This window comes from Lissotriton vulgaris, chromosome 8 (assembly GCF_964263255.1).
Source record: "Lissotriton vulgaris chromosome 8, aLisVul1.2, whole genome shotgun sequence".
Classification (NCBI taxonomy): domain Eukaryota; kingdom Metazoa; phylum Chordata; class Amphibia; order Caudata; family Salamandridae; genus Lissotriton; species Lissotriton vulgaris.
The window spans coordinates 284,518,902-284,539,819 of NC_141696.1; the positions used below are offsets into that span (position 1 = coordinate 284,518,902).

At 44.1% G+C, this 20,918-nt stretch overlaps 1 protein-coding gene across 3 annotated transcripts in view; it reads right to left on the bottom strand.

Annotated features, from left to right (window-relative positions):
• The window catches only part of USP25 (ubiquitin specific peptidase 25), a 469,204-nt gene that overhangs the window by 328,012 nt on the left and 120,274 nt on the right, over positions 1 to 20,918 (bottom strand). For all 3 annotated transcript variants that reach the window (XM_086934051.1, XM_086934050.1, XM_086934049.1), the window contains exons 6-7: positions 16,935 to 17,021; positions 13,135 to 13,272 (exon numbers count right to left, since the gene is read on the bottom strand). In XM_086934051.1, coding sequence (XP_086790177.1) covers positions 13,135 to 13,272; positions 16,935 to 17,021 — 225 coding nt within the window. The remainder of the gene's footprint in view (positions 1 to 13,134; positions 13,273 to 16,934; positions 17,022 to 20,918) is intronic.

Sequence of the window (20,918 nt, forward strand, 5' to 3'; positions counted from 1 at the left end):
AGAGAAAAACGCCCCGAATCTGCTCAAGCCGGGGCTAGAACAGAGTGACGCCCCTCTCCTCAATGGCTGGCCAGCATTTACGAGGCCAGCCAATGGAGACGATGGGCGGATCCAAGCCCCCATACTAGACATAATTAAATATCTGGCTCCGCCCACCACTGCTTACAGCAGTGCGGACGAGGCCTCGACCTAAAAACGACTAACCCTAAACTCCACAGCAGCACTACGCCTGGTGTAAAGCTCTACACCACCTCATCAGGGGTAATAAATGCTTTATAAGTGCAATTGCAATACAACATGAATTAATACCTTAACACTCAGCGGTTGATCAGTCAATTGCGGTTCGTATAGGCTTCATAATGATTCCCTTTTACTGCTGGACACTTATACACAAGTATAAGAAAAATACGCTAAGGATCATATCCATCACCCATTACTGTACCAGTCCACACCAGAAAGAAACCACCCATCACCAAATGAATAGGCATAGTAGAAAGGACCAGTTTTAGGGCGGTGTGAATAGTGAAGCAGCACCTGTTACTGACCTTGGTGGGACAAGGGGGCTAGGAGTAGTTCTGTGTTTAAAATAACTTTAGGGTTTAAAAGCATGTGCTGCAGAGTTCCTTGGGTCTCCAGCAGTTTTCAGATAACAATAACAATGTCAAGATTACTTTGGTGATTACCTCTCGTGCTACCAAGGGATCAGAGTTTGATCTAGTTGCAATTTCGCATAATCATGAAGTAGTGCAGCGGGTTAATGTGCCTGCTGCAAAGAACTTGTACCATGCAGATCACAGAACTGAGTGGAAGTAAACTATGAGTAGTGCTACAGCCAGCCCTGGGCATGAAATAATTAAGAAATCTGTTGCATGCCACTAGATGACAATTTAAATGTAGTCCACTACTACAGGTGGCAACAAGTTACATACTACAATAGCTTCTTAACTTCCCACAATGAAAAGCCGATAGGAATGATATTACAGTCCATTTCAGAAGAACCCTTACCATTTTTCCCTTTAACCTATGCCTGGTCTGGACCATAAACCTGAAACAAACTACCTTTGAGTGGACAACCAAGGGCAGTAACCAGCTAAGTGGACTATGAACATAAGAAATACATAGAGGGACATGTAGAAATGCAAATTTGCTGAAGACTGAGCACCTCTCTCTCACACTTCTTCATCCATCACACTGCTAAGTGCTGCGTCGGATACCACGATGATCCCACCTTGGTGGTCATGGTACACAACATAGGAAAACTTGCCAAACGTGATCAAAACAAAGAAAACAAATTCCCAACCAAACACCCTACACAGTGTAGCGTGGTACCCATGTAGGCAAGCGCTTTAAAGCCCTACATAGCGCTACAAAAACGTTGCAGCACAAAATAATTTTATGTGCACATTTGAAACAAACATCAGGGCGAGGTATGTAGACTGACGAAGCAGGCCTACCTTCTGTCCTCTGCCATCACAACACAGCTCCTGTATGATGAACACATTTATTAACTCCCCATTTACTTGTGTAAGTGATCTACTTCTGCGTCCCTTATAACTATCAGTGCATTAAAGGCACAGGGCTGTAATCGATAGCTCTTTGCACCATTTCACAAAACACTCAAGAATCAATATGTTCTAAAATGAAGCCACACAGGGACTGTGTACAAGGATAATCATATTCAAGGATGCAAGATCAAGTAAGGTCATGAAGATTTAAAGTAGGCAGAATGACATGGCATTATTGACTACGAGGAATAACTTGCATCATTGTAATTTCGAGACGCTGTAAAACATTTAGGGCCCTCATTAGGATGTCTGTCGGAAAGCTTACCGACCGACATCCTTGGTTTGACTTCCGAACGCCACATTAGGATTATGGAGGTCGGAAGTCAAACCGTCCGGTCATTCCAGCTGGGTTCCGACAGGCTCAACCGGAAACCGCCTTACGGACGGCGTTTATGCCGTCTGAATAGTCAGGCTTTTCACATCGGTCTATCGGACATGAAAAAGTCAGTTGGAAAGTGACTTTGAGGGAACCTTAGCATGGTCCCATGCCTCTGCAGGGTGCCTGCCACGCGGTGCAGGTATTTACTGGAACTCCCTTTTCGCTATGGTAACTTGTGGTGTTGCTGGTTTCCGAATGCTGCACAAACTTCCATACGGAAATGGGAGTTGATAACCACACCATGTGTGGTCACATTGTAATAATGTGTTAGGAGCCACTGAACTACGGTCTGTCGGTTCCCACACTGAAACGGTGTCAGGCAGACTCAAGTCCGCCAGACATCGTAATTAGGGCCACTATGATGCATAAAAGACTTGCACCTGGCAATGTTAGAAGCATGGGTTATAACTTATAAGGAAATATTGCCTGCATGTCTTGCAAGTACCCTTGGGAGGGCCAATCATGCCTGTATCCCAATGAACAGGAGATAGTAAATGTTAAAACGTGATCCTTAATGAATTTCCTTCCCCAATGGCTTAGATAACATTATGAAGCTATTGGACTTAAATAGATCCATACATTCATTGATAATATTGATGATCCTTGACTATATACTAGAAGTTGAAGTGTTCAGTAAATTTTTTTTTTTTTTATTTATTTTTTTTTTTGGTGTAAAACTTTTATTGATATTCATCATCCACGTTACAACAGTACAATTACACAGTAATCATGACAGGAGATAAGAGCAGAATGTCACGTACTTTTACACAGCTATTCAGCCGACAACCCTCCGGTCCGGCAGCACAGGATAAGGATGATATGGCAGACCAACAGGATGTAAATACCGGAGTCATGAAGTTTTACTTTTAAGGTTCATTTTGTCTTGTTTCATTTATGAAAAATCAAAACCAAACCAAACATAGTGGCTCAATAGTAGTGTATAGACATGAAGCGATATTGAACAGAAGATGCTAGTAGAACACGCCGACCCCCAACCCCAGGCCTACCCCCATCATCCCCCCGCATAGCGTGAGCTGAGTTTCCAACTACAAGAGTACATTTCTAGTCCCACCCCTCAGAGATCCACAGGTTAAGCAATCATTCCCTCCTCATCTTCTGAATCCTCGTCTTCGTCCTCCTGCAGCGGGTCACACAGATCCCCTCTGTACCTATTCCAAGCCTCCCACACCTTGTTCCATTTCTTTGGGTTCGCTCTGAGTTTGTAGACAGTTCTTTCAGTTATCATCAATTTGTCCATGTTTTTACACCATAGCGCCAAAGTAGGTAGCTCCGCCACCCCCCATCTCTGCGCCATATCACGCTTCGCCACCATTGTTCCAATTGTAACCCATTGCTGTTGTCTGAGGTTAAGATCAGTGCCCTCCCATATATTCAGGAGACAAAGGCGCGGCTCGGGTGTAAGGGAGGTATCAAGGGCCTGTGAGATCGTGCGCATGACCTGCTGCCAGTATCTGGCAATGAGAGGGCAACCCCATAGTGTGTGCAGCAATGTGCCCTCCTCCCCACATTCCCTAAGACAATGAGGGGAGTCAGCCCTGTGCATTTTGTGTAGGGTGGTCCTCGTGTAGTACGTTCTGTGTAGTATTTTTAACTGTATGAGTCTGAATCTGGCCGAAACCCCAGCCTCTCTCGGGGACGCCATCGCAGCATTCCAATCCGTCTCATCCATAGCACCCAATTCATCCTCCCATTTTTCTCGCAGTTTCTGTAGGGGGTCTGGGAGATTATTTAGCAATTTACGGTATGTGAGCGAGGTGGCCCTTGTTTGCATGCAGTCCGTGAGGAGCCGGTCTTCTAGGGGGGAGGATTCCGGGACTGTAGTTCCCGGTTCCAACACCGCCAGGAGAGCGTGTCTGATTTGGATATATCTGTATGTTTCTGTGGGGCCCAGGGCATATTGTTGTTGAAGTTGCTCGAATGAAACCACCCCTGTGGACGTCCAGAGATCTCCCACCGTAGAGATGCCTATATTGTCCCACTGGGTGAACCCTTTACTGGTCCGTAGGCAGCCCAGTTTTTTGGTATCCCAAAGCGGGGTAAGCTTCGTGATGATTCCCTTCCATTGTAGCTTGGTGAGGGCTCTGTACCATAAGGCAACTGTGTGTCTAGTGGGGCCAATCAGGTCCTTAAGGAGACTTGGGTTATAGAGGGGGGCCAGGAGAGTTTGTGTTCCCAGTTGGGCCCTGTCCGCCATGTAAGCCGGGTCAGTGTGTGACGCATGGATCCACTGGTTGAGTACCTTGAGTTGGGATGCCCAGTAGTAAAGCTGCACATTCGGTAGCGCAATTCCACCATCGTACCAGCCGCGATTAAGTTTGAGGTGAGCTATTCTCGGAGGACGCTCACCCCAAAGCAGAGTGGTGACAACTGCGGTGATTTTCTGCAAGTAGGAGGGCGGGATCATAGCTGGCGTATTTTCAAAGACGTATAGGAAGCGCGGGAGCGCCATCATTTTAAACAGAGCAGCGCGGCCTAAGAGTGTGAGTGGTAGGGACGACCAGTGTCTCACGTCTGCCTTCAGACGGAGGAGGGGGGGTGTCAGGTTCCGGTCGGTAAAGACGGCCGTATCGCTAGTGACATGGATGCCCAAATATTTGAAGGAGACATCGGTCACCACCAGCGGACAGTGCTCAGGGAGGACTGGCCGCGGGCCCATCAAAACATAAAGGACCGATTTCGTCCAGTTGATTGTGTAGCCAGAGGCCGCACCGTGTTTGTCGCAGAGTGCCAATAAAATCGGAACACTCAGTTCGGGGGATGACACGTACACCAACATATCATCCGCATACAACGATATTCTATCCTCCCAGGTCTCCGTCCATCTGATGCCCTTCAACAGTGGTGTTGTTCTGAGTACGATCGCAAGGGGTTCAAGGACCAATGCGAACAGCAACGGGGATAAGGGGCAGCCCTGGCGAGTCCCACGCGCTAAAGAGATTGCTCGGGAGATATGGCCATTGGCCGCCACGTGGGCCATTGGGCCTGTGTAGAGTAGTCGAACCCACGATAGAAACTTCGGTCCGAAGCCCATCCGATGTAGAACTGCGAACAGGTACTGCCACTCTACCATATCGAAGGCCATCCTGGCGTCTAGTGACAAGATGGCCGCCGGTTCTGTCAGGGAGTGTGCCCGTGCCAACGCGCCGTGCACTCTACGAAGATTCAGTGCCGTACTCCTGTGCGGCATAAAGCCGGACTGGTCTGGGTGGATCAGCTGAGAGAGGTGTGGGGTCAATCTATTAGCAATCACCTTCGCCAGGATCTTCGCCTCTGCATTGATGAGCGAGATCGGGCGATAGGATGTACAACATTCTGGAGGTTTATCAGGTTTTGGGATAGCCACTATTGTTGCCAAGCGCTGGTCTAAGGGTAGCGTTCCGGTTTCACGGCAGTTCTCGAACATGGCCAACAATGGCGGGCCTAGTGTGTCTGACATCGTTTGGAACCATTCGATTGGTATCCCATTGGGGCCCAGCGCTCTGCCCGTGTGCAGCGCGCCTATCGCCGTATGGAGTTCCTCTACCGTGAGATCCGCTTCTAATTCAGTTTGCGCCTCCGGCGTTAACACCTCCACTTCTACTTCTTGAAGTGCCAGTTCCGCCCTTTCTGCCGTGACCACCACCTCTGGGGTGTACACCCCTTGGAAGTGGTCTGCCAGGAGGTCAACAATCTTAGGAGGGTGTGTGTGATATATCCCCATGTTGTCCCGTAACTGCAGAATGTGCCTGCCTCCGTCCCGCTTTTTGTCCAGCCAAGCCAGCAATTTGTTGGCTTTGTCGCCCACATCATATACTCTACATGCTGTCGATTCCATACGCTCTAACACCCTTCGGCGGAGAAGATCGTCGTGCTTTTGCTGGCAGAGAGTCAGCGCGTGTCGGGTGGTCTCCGACGGCGTGGTCATATGAGTCACATTAGCCTGTTCCAGCTGTAGTTCCAGTTCTACCAGTTCTAGTTTTTGTTTGCGTTTGTGATCGGTTATGGTCGCAATGGCCTGGCCCCTTAGTACCGTCTTGTATGCTTCCCAGAGAATCGTCGGTGAGGACACCGACCCGGAGTTCTCCTGGAAGTAATGTTTAGTGGCAGTTTTGAGAGATTTTCGGATCGGGGGAATTTTTAGATAACCAGGGTAAATGGGATAAAGACGTGTGCGAGCCGTGGCCGAACAGGACAGTGCAGCGATCAAGGGAGAATGGTCTGAAATGCCCCGTGGTGCAATCTGTACTTTGTCAAAAGTGAGTTTGCCACCCCCCAGTGTGAGAAAATAGTCTATGCGTGACAGGCAAGCATGGGTGGAGGAATAGTATGAATAATGGCGATCAGTAGGGTGAAGTTGTCTCCAAATGTCCACCAGACCTTGTGCATCCAGGAAGTCCCTAAATTTCGTCGGGCCAGTAGGGAGGGAGCGAGCCGGGAACCTGTCCATATCAGTATCAGCCAATGCATTGAAATCTCCGCCCACTAACAGATCCCCTTCCGGGAGTTCCAGAAGAAATTTGCCTAGGTCCGGAAGTGCCGATGAATGTAGCGCTGGTGGGATGTACGCAGACACCACGTTAATGGGCACGCCCTCCCACTGCCCACACACCGCCGCAAAGCGGCCATGTTTGTCCGCTTTCGTGGAGTGATGTATGAATCGTGACGCCCTCTTCACCCAGACACCCGTCCCCCGGGACCCCGAAGTAAAGTCCGAGTGTATTAACATGCGGTATCCTCTTCTATCCAGAGCTTTGGTGGCCACCCCCACTAAGTGTGTCTCCTGGAGGAGGGTGATATCACAGCGCAGTCTTTTAATACATTGCAAGACCAGCCCTCTCTTCACTTTATCTCCTAATCCCCGAACATTCCAGGACACTACCCGCAGCGGCGGTACCGCCCCCACCCCAGTGTCATGTGTTACTACAGCAGGTCGTGGGGGGTCCGCCATATTGTGATCAAGCGTGCAATTGGGTGTCCTAGAGGGCGGGACGGAGCCATATCAAGTAGGGGGTCCCCCAACCCCGTGCATCGAAGCGTGTGTTTGCGCCGATACAATGTTCGAGGATCAGAGGCAGTATACCCGGTGTCAGGAATACGGTCATATGTGACCACCAGCATTTTCAAAATGAGAAGTAGAGCCAAACAGTTCAAACCAATCAACCAACATAACCCCATACCCAACGTCCCCACCCTCCCTGCTTCCCTGCTACACGGACTCCAAACTGCCCGCCACCCCAATTTAGCAGAGTGCTTAAACCCACCCCAAAGAAAACACACAGTTACTTGCTCGTTGGGGGTGAGGAGTACTCCGGAATTAGCGACCCCTCATACCCTCCACGGAGGCCCTCGGCCCAGTGTCCTTGGCGGTTCCAGCCGCAGGCCCAAACTTCAATAGCACGTACATGTGTTCAAGGGTCCACCTCCAGACTCAGAGTAGCCTCATCTCGTACCGGAGAGCTTCTGCCACTGTTCGTACCCTCGGCTCCTGCAGCGTTGCGATCCGAGTGTGGCGAGCCGTTCTTAGTCCGACCAGGACGGCGAGAGTGGGAAGCAGGACGCCAGCCGTCCAGCCAGTCTCGCGCAGTGCTTGGGTCGTCAAAAAACCATGTCCTATTCTCCGCCACCACCCGAAGCCTGGCTGGGAAGATCATAGAATAAGGGAGTTCACGTTTCCTAAGTTCCTTTTTGACATCCAAGAATGTTTTTCGCCGCCTGGCCACCTCCGCCGTGTAATCCGGGAAAAATGCCACTGTTGAGTTGAGGATTTTTACCGGTGGCGAGACACGTGCCGCCTGTAGGATGGTGTCCCGGTCGCGGTAGTTAAACAGTCTCGCTAGGATTGGCCGCGGCGCGGCCCCTGGTTTTGGTTGACCTCCCGGGACCCTGTGGGCTCGCTCCACAGAAAAGAAGGTCGATAGGCCTTTGGGTTGAAGATGAGTCTTGATGAGTTCCTCCACGTATAGATCCGTAGCCCTCACACCTTCAGACTCCGGAACGCCAAGAATGCGCACATTGTTCCGCCTGGAGCGGCCCTCCTGGTCGTCGAGCTTGTCCTTAAGGAGCTTGTTTTCCGCCATGACCGCCTCCATGGCCGTCTGCAGTTCCGAAACATCCTCCACCAGCGATTTTGTGACAAGCTCTAAAGAGCCTACCTTTTCGGCCATCTTGTGAAAGTCAGCGCGGATAAGGGTGATCTCGGTCGAGATAGAGCCCACCGTTGTTTGGACCTGTGAGAGAGCCTTCATGACATCGTCCAGCGTCGCCTTCTTCGGTCCCCCAGACTCGCCCGGTTTTACGGGGGGAGTTCTTCCCTCCGCCGGAGGGGAGGCAGTCCTATCGTTTGTGAAGCGGTCGATACGAGTCTGGGTTGTGCCGCCTTTCACACCTTTCCCGGCCATCGTTCGTTCGCGGAGGGAATACAGTTCGTCGGTCCGGTGGGGTACCAAGTGAATGCGCAGTCACTACGCTGATCTCGGTTCAAGATGGAGGGGGCTTCCGTCACCAAAAGCGGGACGCCTTGATGGTCCCCGCAGGGCAGGCTGTCGGGCAAAGTGCGGTTGAAGGTCTTGAGAAAGTACGGCCACCCTTCCAATGAGTCTTCGCTAGATATAGCGAGCCGAGTGCCGCGGAGCAGGACCGCCACTGGGTGTGGGCCTCTTGCGCCGACCACTTCCTGTCTTTAGCAACCGAGCAGGCTGCACTTCCGGTCGGTCTCAGCGATCACTTGAGGGCCCGGAGGTGGGCCTGTGTTCCGGCTGATTCAACATTCGGCGATAGCTCCGTCATCCAATGTGCGATTTTCGTCCGGGAGCCTGCCGCCAGTCCCGCCCGGTCCCGGGCATTCGGTGCTACCGTTGGAGGTAACAAATAATCACGGATTATCGTGCGGATAGATGGAGAGGTCGCTTCCTCGCCGGAGCTAGTCCTCTATGCTGCCGCCATGCTCGGCCGCCAGCCACGCCCCCAAGTGTTCAGTAAATTTTACCTTCTAAGAAAATTGTTAGTTTTTAAATATTTTTAAGAACAAAAAGCCTGTAGATTTTCAAGTACACTTGGTCAAGAAAAAGAGCCCAGAGCTCAACAGGGTCTGGTGGTAGAACCAAATCTGCAGATAAGGTAAGTGCAGTAATTATTAAGTTGCTTTTCTTCTGTACACCTCTAAATTTTTACTTTTGCCATGAAAACGACCTACTGCTCAATATAAATAAATCCAAAATGGTGGTGTCTGGCAGACCCAGTGGAACCTTTGGTTGCACTCTATGAGGTGCCTAGATGCAAGTGATACACAACTACAAGGTAGTGTGGTATGGAAGGCATGCCAGATTAAAAACTCAACAGAGCACAGTGAAAATAAAATGTACCGTTTTGCAACACTCGCTAGGGAAGCTGTATATCAATGCAACCCAACAGCTGGCTCTATATTAATGGTGCTGAAAGCAAACATCTTTCCACTGGTCTCATCTAATCTCCGAAACGCAGTATGTTTGGAGATTAGATGAGCACAATGTTGGACAAAACCTTAGGCAAATACCTCAAGTTAATTTTTTATCTTCAAATGATCTAACTACCAACTCATTAATCTGAGATTGGAGTTCATATTTTTTTTTGTTTGTTTTATATAGCGCAAACTAGACCTGAGAAATCGGGTATCTGAGGGCTCTACATGAGCACCAGCTTTGTTACAAATGGGCAAATTCATTTTTGTTAGGCACGAGGAAATTAAGTGATTGACCCAGAATCACAAGATGTATAGCGTCGCTGCCGAGACTCTAACCCGGTTCCCCAGCTTCAAGGTTGACCGCTCTAGCCTTAAGGCTTCATCCATTTTAGACAACTTGTTATTGAATTATTTATTAATAATAGTTTAAGACTACACCAGGACCCTAAAGTATCCCTTCAATCTATCTAAGGGCAGAAAAAGAAAAGAGACAAAGCCCGCAGTTATTATGGGCAGATTAGTACAAAGTGATTATTGGCCGACTAGGAATTAATGTCATTTGGGAGCACAGGGTCTCACAAGATCAAGTTTAAAAAGTGTTTTAAAATAAGAGTACTCTTCATCTAAGTGGCTAACCCAGTACTAATACAGTGACAATGGTCCAATCCACCCAGGTTACATATTCCTAGCTGGTCCCTCAACGTTATCTGACAGATTCAATGAAACACCAAATTTGTTGGAAATTCACTCGATGATTTGCTCTTACTCCTTATAGTCGATTAAAAGCCCAAATTGAAGTGTCATTGTTGTAGGCTGTGCGGTTCCAAAGATTAATCTATACTGCACCACATTTGCACCTAGCCTAAATTACTTTGCAAAAATCTTGACTCTTGCTATACAAACTGCAGAACCAGCTATTTCCAATTGAATACATGCTACAAACAGAACACTTACTTGTAACAACAACTTGTAACATTTGTTGACTCATTTGTGTTAAAATTGCAGTCTACAGAGAATGGACCTCAGCCATTTTAGCACAAATTGTGAATCACCCTTAATTCTTACTGTAATTTGGTACAAGTTATTTGCTCATCCATAGGTTGGGCCATTGGGCTCCATTAACCTTCATTTTAGGTTGTTGACTAGGCTGCCTGGGCTTAGGACGAGTGAATGTTCAGCCAGGCCATGCCCTTATTTGCCTTTATCCTATGTAAACTGCAGATTGCTTTTTCACTGTATTCATTTTATTTAAATCTGACAATTTACAAGCCTAGCGTTAATTTGACAGGGTCAATGGTGTCGGACAAGCCATTCTGGATACCCAGAGGTTTAGGAGAGTAGCTTAGTCAAAATGGGATATTGATTCTTAAATATACATTCAAAGGGTTGATGACCAGAATATGGAGGTGGAAAATCAATGATGTTGACGTTTACCAATCTATTTTATGTTACGTTGGCTGCCCGCCCCCCCCCCCCCCCCCCCCCCCCAAGATATTTTCCCCTACTCAGATCAGAAGTGCAGGGTAGTAAAGCCATGCACAACAGGTCCTCACAGTCCTCAGCCTCCCCTTAAATGTTATTAGTATCCAGACACTCAATCGAACATGCGGTGTTCTCTCTCTCCTCCTTCCACTCCATCCAAATATAACAAGAAATAACAGGCATTTTACTTCCCTCCCTTCTTTATCAGAACCCTCCTTACACTCCTCCATCATATAAAGAAAAAACACACACTGGGTTCTGTCAATATCCATTTTCAGCATGGGCAGTGAAGCCCCACCAAACAAAACAAATCTGGTGTAATGCCATCCTTCCACTCTACCGACCGACCCAACACTATTTGAAGGTGTGGTCTATGATTTCAATGAGAGAGCCGGACAGCAGGCATCGAGAGTTCACAGCAGCAGTGCAAACCCACAAGTGATAGAACCGTCAGTGGGACAAGTACATTGCCCACCATCCACTACATTTCTCGGGTGTACAGAACCCAAGAGGATATGGTGGATTAGCATCCCCACAGCGCCCATAGGAAGCCTCGTTTTCCACCAGGGCAGACAAAACCAGGGCTTCAAAACCTATGTTTCCTATAAAAAAAAAGTAGATCAATATAAGGACACAAGCTCACTATTGCAATAAATACTCCATCCCCTGAACTAAGATTGGTGTTACATAAATATTTCACTAAAATAAACCACCTCTATCTACAACAATAGGGCAGGAGCTTTTGAAGCAACAAAGAAGCTAAATATAATTACGTTTATTAGATGGATTGCCTTTCATCTCAGTCCAGAAAAAAAACCTATTACCATACTTACATTAAAGGCAGGGAACCATTGTAACAGGTCTACAGATGCACTTATGTATTGCAATTTGATCTCCCTGCTTGAATTGAATCAGTTATGTTGAATATAGGCTTCTTAATTAACATTCACAAGCATAGTAGGTGCCAACAGACTGGCCAACAATATAAAGAACATGTATTAGAAATAAGTAGTTTTGGCCATCATTAAAACTGGAAAATGGCCATGTTCTTTATATGGCACCTCCTCAAAAGTGCAGAGTACAAATGGCAAGGACCCTTGCAAAGCTTGTACTGAAGACTCTGTGTTGGCAAAGAAACACAGAAGAGCTCACTTGCAATCACTTTAATTATTGTTAGCAGAGAGTTATAACACCACATACAATTATACAATACTGGGTGCTACTAGACATTGGAATGCCTACAGAAACACGTACACCAATACCATCCACACTATAATCTTTGCTCTATTAAAAAAATACTGACTGGCAAGTAGTATTGACTGGATCATGACTTCGAAGAGTGAAAGACGCCCATTGAAACCTCATTCAAAAGTAACTAGGAAACCTATTATAGTAAGAACCTTTCTGAAACCATAAATGGATTTATTCAGACTCCAAATAAATTAACTGAACGTATGCAGAATGCCGCAGCTAGGTTTTTGCAGAACATCCCCAGGCAGGATTCCAGATCGGGACGTTTGAAGTCTTTACACTGACTCCACGTACATTAGTGTATCCTTTTTGAAAATCTTCTTTTTGGCTTTAGGGCATTTCAAAACAAAGGTCCCTTCTATTTGAGGAATATGATTTAGAATTACCATCCTTCAAGGTCGCCAAGAACATCTAATCTAAGCTGGTGGTACCCACTGTACGCCACTCTCGCTGGGGGGGGTCTTTTTTGCTCCCCACACTCTAGACGCTCTTCCATTTAATATTTGTGCCTCCCCTAGTGAATTTTCCTTTAGACAAATACGGAAATGTTGGTTGTTTCAGTCATATTAACAGTTATGAACAGCTTTCCCACTCGTGTATTCAGTAAGTAGCACCAGGACATCTGTTAGACAGCTGGACGCTTTATAAGTGGCTTAGTAACATATTCATTAATTCATTCAGATGCATCCATTTAAAAAGAGCTCAGACGCAGCATGTAGGCCTTTATGCACACCCTCAACATTCAGGTTACCATTTTTGATACATTCAGAGATCAAAAAAACGAGTTACATCCCATCCCACTTAATATTCTTAATCTTAAGGCATACATGTTCTAAGCAGAAGTTAAAGTGATTTAGGTCTGGCCTTACGTCTCATAACATAGAAAAATAAAGGTCATAGTTTGATCCTCACTTTTCCAGACAGGAATAATAAAAATCCATTAGGACAAAACAATATTTAGCCTTTATTCGGGGCTTTATAAAATGCACAAATCTTGTATATATACTGTAGACTCTTACCTGTTGCGAATCATTAGACTTGAAAGCATCTTTCAGTATGTCCACAGCTCTTGACGGGTCAACGTATTTTCTTTTGGAACCAACCAGCAGCGAAAATAGATATCTCAACTCACGCATAAAAGGCAAATTCCTATGCTCCTAGGTTTCAAAAAGAAAAGATCCTGTTTAATGCATTTATTACATGACATTATCAAATTTGAAAAAATATCGACATAATCCGTTTCACTCCTGCATGGTATAAATTGAACGCCCACTAAATATACCCTTAAACGCCAACCAGCAGTTGCACTTCTGCTGCATATATACATAAACAGCAGTCCACTCAAAACCACAGTCCGAACACAAATTACTGTCCTAGAGAAAAAAAACAATTAACATATGGTACACACCTGGGTTGGAGGGAAGGTGTCAATTTATTTGGATATTTGGCATGCTATTATTTATGCATTTTCAACCGCTTTGATAATATCATCAACCCATGATAAATATCTGGGAGTGATAAAAAACAGAGGGCATAGATTTCATAACAAATAGTTCCACTGTACTACCTCCATAATTTGCTTGCTCTTCCTATCAGCAGATCTAAAATCATAAAAGCGCTGGCTGCTCACTTCTTTTGAGTGCTCTGCAGATCACAAGTTTCTCATTTTGGAATACTGCTTTATTTTTTTTGAGGAAAGTTCCAATAAATCTCACAAAAGAGAAGGAAGGTTAGAAACTTCATCTTGTAAAAGAATGCTAGTGGACAGGAAGCACCAGGATATAGAGCAGGACAACAGATGGGCAGTCTGGCAACACAATCAGAATGACCATGCATTGAGTCTGATTCATGGATCCACAATTCTGCACTTTCCAATTAATAGGATGCCCCTCCAGAGCGGGAGGACTGTCCATCTGCAGCACATGAAGATCCAGTTACTCACCGGGACAACCAAGGTACATAACTTGTTTGGGCCCAGTAAGTACAAGAACACATACATGTGAGTCTTTTGCAGCCAAATGTGGATTCCAAATCCTCTCGTACGAAAGGCAATCTGAGAAGGATTGACAGTGCCTCACTTCTTTTCGAGAAAGAGGGGAGCCAAATACCAATAAAGTAAGTAGAGTGAGTTAACTGGTACCTCTCATTCAGATTCTCAAAAAGAAATTCTTGGAAAGCACCCACCCCCAAAAATCCCCCATTTATATTTACAACTGCAACTCCCAAATATCAAGATAAGACCCAGTCCAGATGATTGTACTTGGCTTCACTGTAGGTGATAGCATGAAAATACGCAGTAGCATTAGAGACAGTGGTTGGGAAGAAAATCCACAGAACAACAATTTTTTACAAAATTAGGGAAAGGATCTACGAGATTTTTGTCGAAAAAACAGAAAAAGGATCATCCTGGGAGTTCCAGTTTTGTTCACTGGCCAAAGGCTTAACAAAAGAAGACCTAGGAATGGAAAAATGGAGGCAGGTGATGTGGATCAATTTGCCTTTCCTATTCTATTGATTTATTTATATTTTCAATGCAACTAAAATTCCCAGGTCTCACAGTAAAAATGAATATGTCAGAGGTATGCAACTACCGGATTCCCTTAAAGGCTAAATCTACTGCCCCCATCTGCATTGTGAAAATATGAAGACCCTACTCTTCTAAGGGGCAAAGTCTAATGCTAGCCACACTCCATAGTGCAATCAAAAACAGACAACAAAATAAAGCCAAAGATTTCAAATCTGTGGCCACCGAGGATAGATGGCAATCACCTAAGCCTCTATTAACAAGAAAGATATCAAAGAATTGGGCTGCCATGTTCCTACATGAACCAAGAATCAAGAAAGAAGCAAAGAGAACATTCTTGAAAATAAATATATTACTAGCCTACGCATGCAATACATTCTCAAACCGAGACAACTCAAACTAGAAACGGTAAACTCATTAAATCCCAATTATTCATCCCCTAAAAACTTGTTACGTGAAAGGCAGCATGGATCTTTTTTTATCTGAAAATGTGTGAACTCCTACCGTGCCAGGTAAGCTCTAACAAAGTAAAACATCTGAAAATCGACAGTGCAACAACTTTTGGACTTGTGTTTGGTGCCAGTCTTTTACCTTTGTTAAAGCTTATTTTCTTATGGTTTTGTAAAACTTCAACAGCAGAATGTAGTTATTCGCAGTAAGTTAGCTATTGGTTGAAATGGGCTGCCCCACTGCTCCATGCTGTAGTGAAAATTGAGTCACATAATAACAAAACAATAGGCTGAAAGCCCCAATATGTAAGATTAACCATTTTCTTTTTTTTAAGTAATTTTTATTGCAGACATACAATACGCATACCAGTATATACATTTACAGTTCTGTTCGGGTCACTTAACTCCTTATTTTCATTACTTGTTGTACACAGCCTGCAGGCCCACAACCCGGAGGTCGGGCGGCAGCAATTATTAGACCCTCCTTTGTCTGGTTGCTTATATTAGGATCAGCCTCGTCGCATGGAAAGGTGCAGGTCTACTTTTCTTTTCCTAGTTAAAATAATCTCTACAAAACCCCCATTAAACTATCCCTCAACATTACTACTTGCCCACCCTTCCCCCACACCACCCGCTCGTAGGGACTCGTTCTGCTGCAAATCTAGGGTACAATCATGGTCTATGTATTGTCTAGGTGTGGGATGTGCCCAGTGTGTCCGGGGTGCAATTCCTGTCCGTGCTGAGGGTTTCCTCGTCCTCCGTTAGTATACTATCTCTCAGGGCTTGTACCAGCGCCTCCCAGGCTGCTGCCATGTCCATTGGTAAGATTATTAACCATATGGTACAAAATTGCCTGGAGTGCACAACTCGCACAAACCTTTGTGGTCGGAACGCAGGATGGGAGTAGTTGTTCGAGAACTCTGTTACCCTTGTTGATGGAACTTCTTGCTCCAATTGAAACAGACATTCAGGTGTTGGCAACGGAGTTTGGGGTATTTTATCATGGCACTACCTATTCTCCTCATCTGAAAGTTTTGGGATGAGTGGTAACCAATTCTAGTCTACATTGTTTGACTGGGTTCTCCGTACAAATTATTGATTGACTTTGCAGAACACTGATGCAATTTTGGATGGCAGAATTACTGAACCATCATAATTTATTAGGTTCATCCTATATCTATGATTGAATTAAGTCTGGATAGCCTTGAAGAAGTCTTCCAAATGAAACCCGTTTTGGCTTTATTAACGGTGATTATTGCATACTATAAATCCTGTTGTGTTGTAGAATACCGGTTGCGTTAATAATGTTTATCGCATGCACACAACACTATCAATTTGTGTTGTAATATCCCAAGACATTCTTTTTTTGTGCCCTTTCTTTCTTTTTATTTGTGAAACAATCATATTAGTCTATTGTCATAAGGATTATATGTGTTGTGTCTGGGCTCATTCCGTGCAGGTGCAATGTAAACTTATCTGTGAATTAACACTAAATGTGCCATTGTGTATTTATATTGACTACTTTTTTACTTTTTTCAAACATATGTATATTATTTTTCATTTGTGCAAGTTGTGTGCTCCAGATAATTTTGTATCCTATCATATGAGTGGCCTTGTGGTAGCACTGGTGGGGTCTGTTGAACACCATGTTTAACTTAAGGTTCATCTTAAAATAACAAGGTGTCTTTATAGTCGGGATCATGTGGGTTCTTTCTCTCCACTGATACTTTTGTGACTTGTCTATATTATACATATAATGTTACTAAAATTAATCAGTCATGGCGAACGCCAGAATGAACAAACACGGTTTGAACATTGTAGAAACAAATATTTGGACTTTTTTTACCTTTTGGTTGCGAGGTAAATCTTGTGCACTTGCAGGAGGATTGTAATTCAAAACAAGTCTTCGAAACTCGAGGAGATTAAATAAAGACTGAAAGAAGAACAGAAAAACAAAAATTATTGAGTTGCAATAGTGAGAGAATAAAATGCACATTACTAAAGTCAATTTGAGCAGAAACATTTACTCACATCTCAAATTAGTTTAAGAATGCGAGTGAACTCATTTTACCAACACTGAACAAGGACAACATGTTTTATGCATCAGTAAATCGATTTGATCCAATAACATATCACGATTGAAAAGGTTGTAAATAGAAGGGGGAAAAAAGTTTCCTCGCTGACAGTTTATTCCGCTCCAAAAGTGCAAAGGCTCAAAAGTGTGTCTGTATAAGGGGTTGAATTCTAATTCAGGGTACACAGCTTTCACTGCTAAGGTTAGGTACGAGTATGTGTTCCTTTTCTGTGAGTAGATGAATTAATCACATGCTAAGGATAAATCCTTCTCGTCTTTGTTTTGTCTTGGCAAGAGCCATTACACTGTCCGTTCAACTCGTAAAAAATTCATGTCATTTTCGTTGAGGTTATCCCCAAAAATGTTTCATTTATTGAACAAGAAAAAAACATCCAACACGTGTTACACCAGATGTGGAGAATAGCGCCGGGGCTTTCTCAAGGCTAAATACGGGACTCACGCCGAACACCGGTTTATCCGGAGGACCTTGCTACATCTGGAGATTTACCCCTAATGAAAAATCGAATGTGGAACATAATCATTGTGTTACTGTGCATCAGAAAAACTGGAAAAAGTTAGAGAATGATGTAATCAAATTTGTTTAGCCTTGAGAAAGCCCTGGCGCTATTCGCCTCATAGGGTGAAAGAAGTGTTGGCTGTTCTTGTTCCTTGTTCAATAAATAAAATAATTTTGGGGATAACCTCAACGAAAATTAAATGAATTTTTTACGAGTTGAACCGACAGTGTAACGGCTCTTGCCAAGACAAAACAAAGACGAGAAGGATTTATCCTTAGCATGTGAGTAATTCATCTACTCACAGAAAAGGAACACATACTTGTACCTAACCTTAACTTGTAACTTTGAAGCTCTTAGGGTCCAGACCTTTGAGTAGGGTTCCCTTGCTCCTTCAATATTCACGAAGAAAGATATAGGCCTGGGATCCCTGGACCTCCTACCTTGTTGGAACAGCTTTCACTGCTAGTCATGCTTCTTAACAACCTGAATGATCAACACAAAAACAGTCTATGATCAAGTTAAAAGTATTAGAAAAGTAATTCTGTTAAAACTAGACCATGTTAGAATCAGCTCGCTTAAGTGCACTGGTGGCAGCCTGTAACATGGCTAATAAAAACAGGTTACTTGCCTGCCTGTAGAGTAATCCTTCATCTCTTGCTTTTATTTTTAAAAGTTGCCCGGAGTGTCAAGCCTAAAATAATTTGCTCAGACCTGCATTAAAGATTTTTTCTTTGCTTAAGGGTGCCCATTTTCACCCACACCCCCATGTTCTAAAGGCACTGCAGCTGCATCACTCAATCATTTCAGGCATATTCGGAGCTCGTAATTGAAGTGTGTCTCAACAAGTATAATGGGTGGGTTGCAAGTGAATAAACAGACAGACAGACCAGTCCCTGGTAGTTGCTGGATGCTGCATTCAGATCCTACAAATATGGCATACATTTTTAATGGCTTGTTAATGCATGTTCAACCAGTCTCAGAGTGGTGTACTACTAGACATTCGTTGCTTCGACCAGAGCTTAATTTAAGCCGGTGGGGCCTCTCAGCATTTTTTTTCTCACATAAGACATTTACAAGATAAGAAGAGGGAAAAACACACAAAGGCGAAAGATGGAGAAAGACGGAAAAAACGCCACGAAGGGAGCAAATCAGAAAAAAAAGAGGGAGATAAAGGGGCAAGAAGTATCTGTTGGTGGATTAAGGAGGCATGAGGTAGATTCAAGGCCACACAGTCTTGGTATTTGACATTCAGGTGTTTATTAGTGCTGGCCGTGGGCTTTCGAGCAGAGCTTTTGGCACCAGCACTTATTGTTTTACAAATTAAGCAATGGCTTCAATCTTGGTTTAGTGACCCTACACTCATGAAGAAAGTGGTTGGGTCGCTTTTTAGGTCCGCCTAGGCAGTGCATGCACTGTCTTCGAAACGTGGTTACAGTGCATCACTAACAACTATTCTTGACGGCATTCACCAGAAGATTGTGACTGACCATAACTTGCTGAACCGGAGTGAGGGACTCCATCTCTCCCTATTCAAACCCACACAAATACTGAACGAATAAAACAGGGGCGGTGGCAACTCCTGAACACTAAATACAACCAAAACCAGATAAGTAGACACTGCTGATCCAACCTAAATCCTGGTCTGCTTAGTGACAAACGTCCACAATTCTAGTGAAATATTAGATAAGTTTGTTCCCTTTGAACCTCCGGTTGACAGAATTACTCAATACTGAGTAACCACCAAGCAAAATCGATATATACAATACTGGTACGTTAATGAGAGCATTGGTAGTTCTGCAAATTGACCAGTTAAATCAGACTTGCACTAGAATTCCCCATAGCAGCTAAAAACAACTGTAGCCCATTCAAAAATTAATCATATCACCCAATCCTATGTCTCGTAAGGTTAGCCTCAAAGAACATCACCAGCTATCAAAAAATGAAAAGAAAGATTGTAAAAAGCTTTTTATGGTACATGGTGCTATTGATTTAACCGGCCCATTATAGTTACAGAAAAACTTTAATCTCTAGTGCCACGCAGGATCTTTATACAACCAAGCAGCAAAGGGCCCTACACTGTGTAATACCAAGACAACCGCACGATTTTGGGGCTGAAACCTTCATATCGCTTAGCCATGGGCACTGACTGAACCTAGGCATACCGCAACCATTGAATTAAGTTTCAACGAAGCTTGGCATACCATGACCACTGAATGAAGCAGCACATATATTAAAATTGGAATGAAGTCTCAAAATGAAACATAGCATACTACAACCATTTAATGAAGCTTGAATCATGTTTGGCATAAGACAACAACTGAATGAAGTCTAAATAAAGCTTGGCCCACCACAACCATTAAATGAGGCCTCAGGATGAATCTTAGCATACCACAACCACAGAATGAAGGTTGGCATACAATCACCAATGAATGAAGTCTGAATTAAGCATGGTAAACCAAGACCATTTAATCAAGTTTCATTGGCACAAGCAAATCAATCAATCACAATGTAGCCAAGCAACAAAACGCCCTAAATTATCCAGGTGCTGCATGCTGCACTTTAAAAAAATTAGGTGAAAGATAACATGAACCCCAACTAAGGGTGGGTGAGTGCACTTTCACATAGTGCAAATACTTCCCAGTCTGCATTATGTGATATAAAAGGAAAACAAAGTCGACCACTGCATATTGTGGTTTAAGATATGTACCGCTTTACAAATGCAGACTGTTAGAAAGTTTACAAATAGTCCATATTTTATTTTAAATTAAAAGGCCTAGATTTTCATCTAATAATAGATTAGCATGAATATCTGCAAACCTAAAAATATCAATACAGTTGAATTCTCACACTAGAATCAAGAATACGTTTACACGATGGGGATCGATAACCATATATGTAAATAATCTATGTAGACGCACTATGAAATACTACAGACTTGTGATCGAACGTGCTGCAATGATGTTTCTTTGCGTTGTTTTTGTTCTTTTAAAAATCAATAAAGTTAAAAAGAATCAAGAAATTGAAGTAGTTCCCATCAAACAAGGGCGCTTTATCAGCTGCACCAGTGTCAAATCACCAGCTATTTCTATCGCATAGCGGATCATGTCAAATTATTTTCGGAATAGGAGTAAACAGGTTATCTTTCAGAGATAGCAGCATAACTGTTATATACTTTGTTACATGTTAGTAACATATCTTAATTAAAGTCTGTGATTCGGCTTCTCTATCACAATTATCA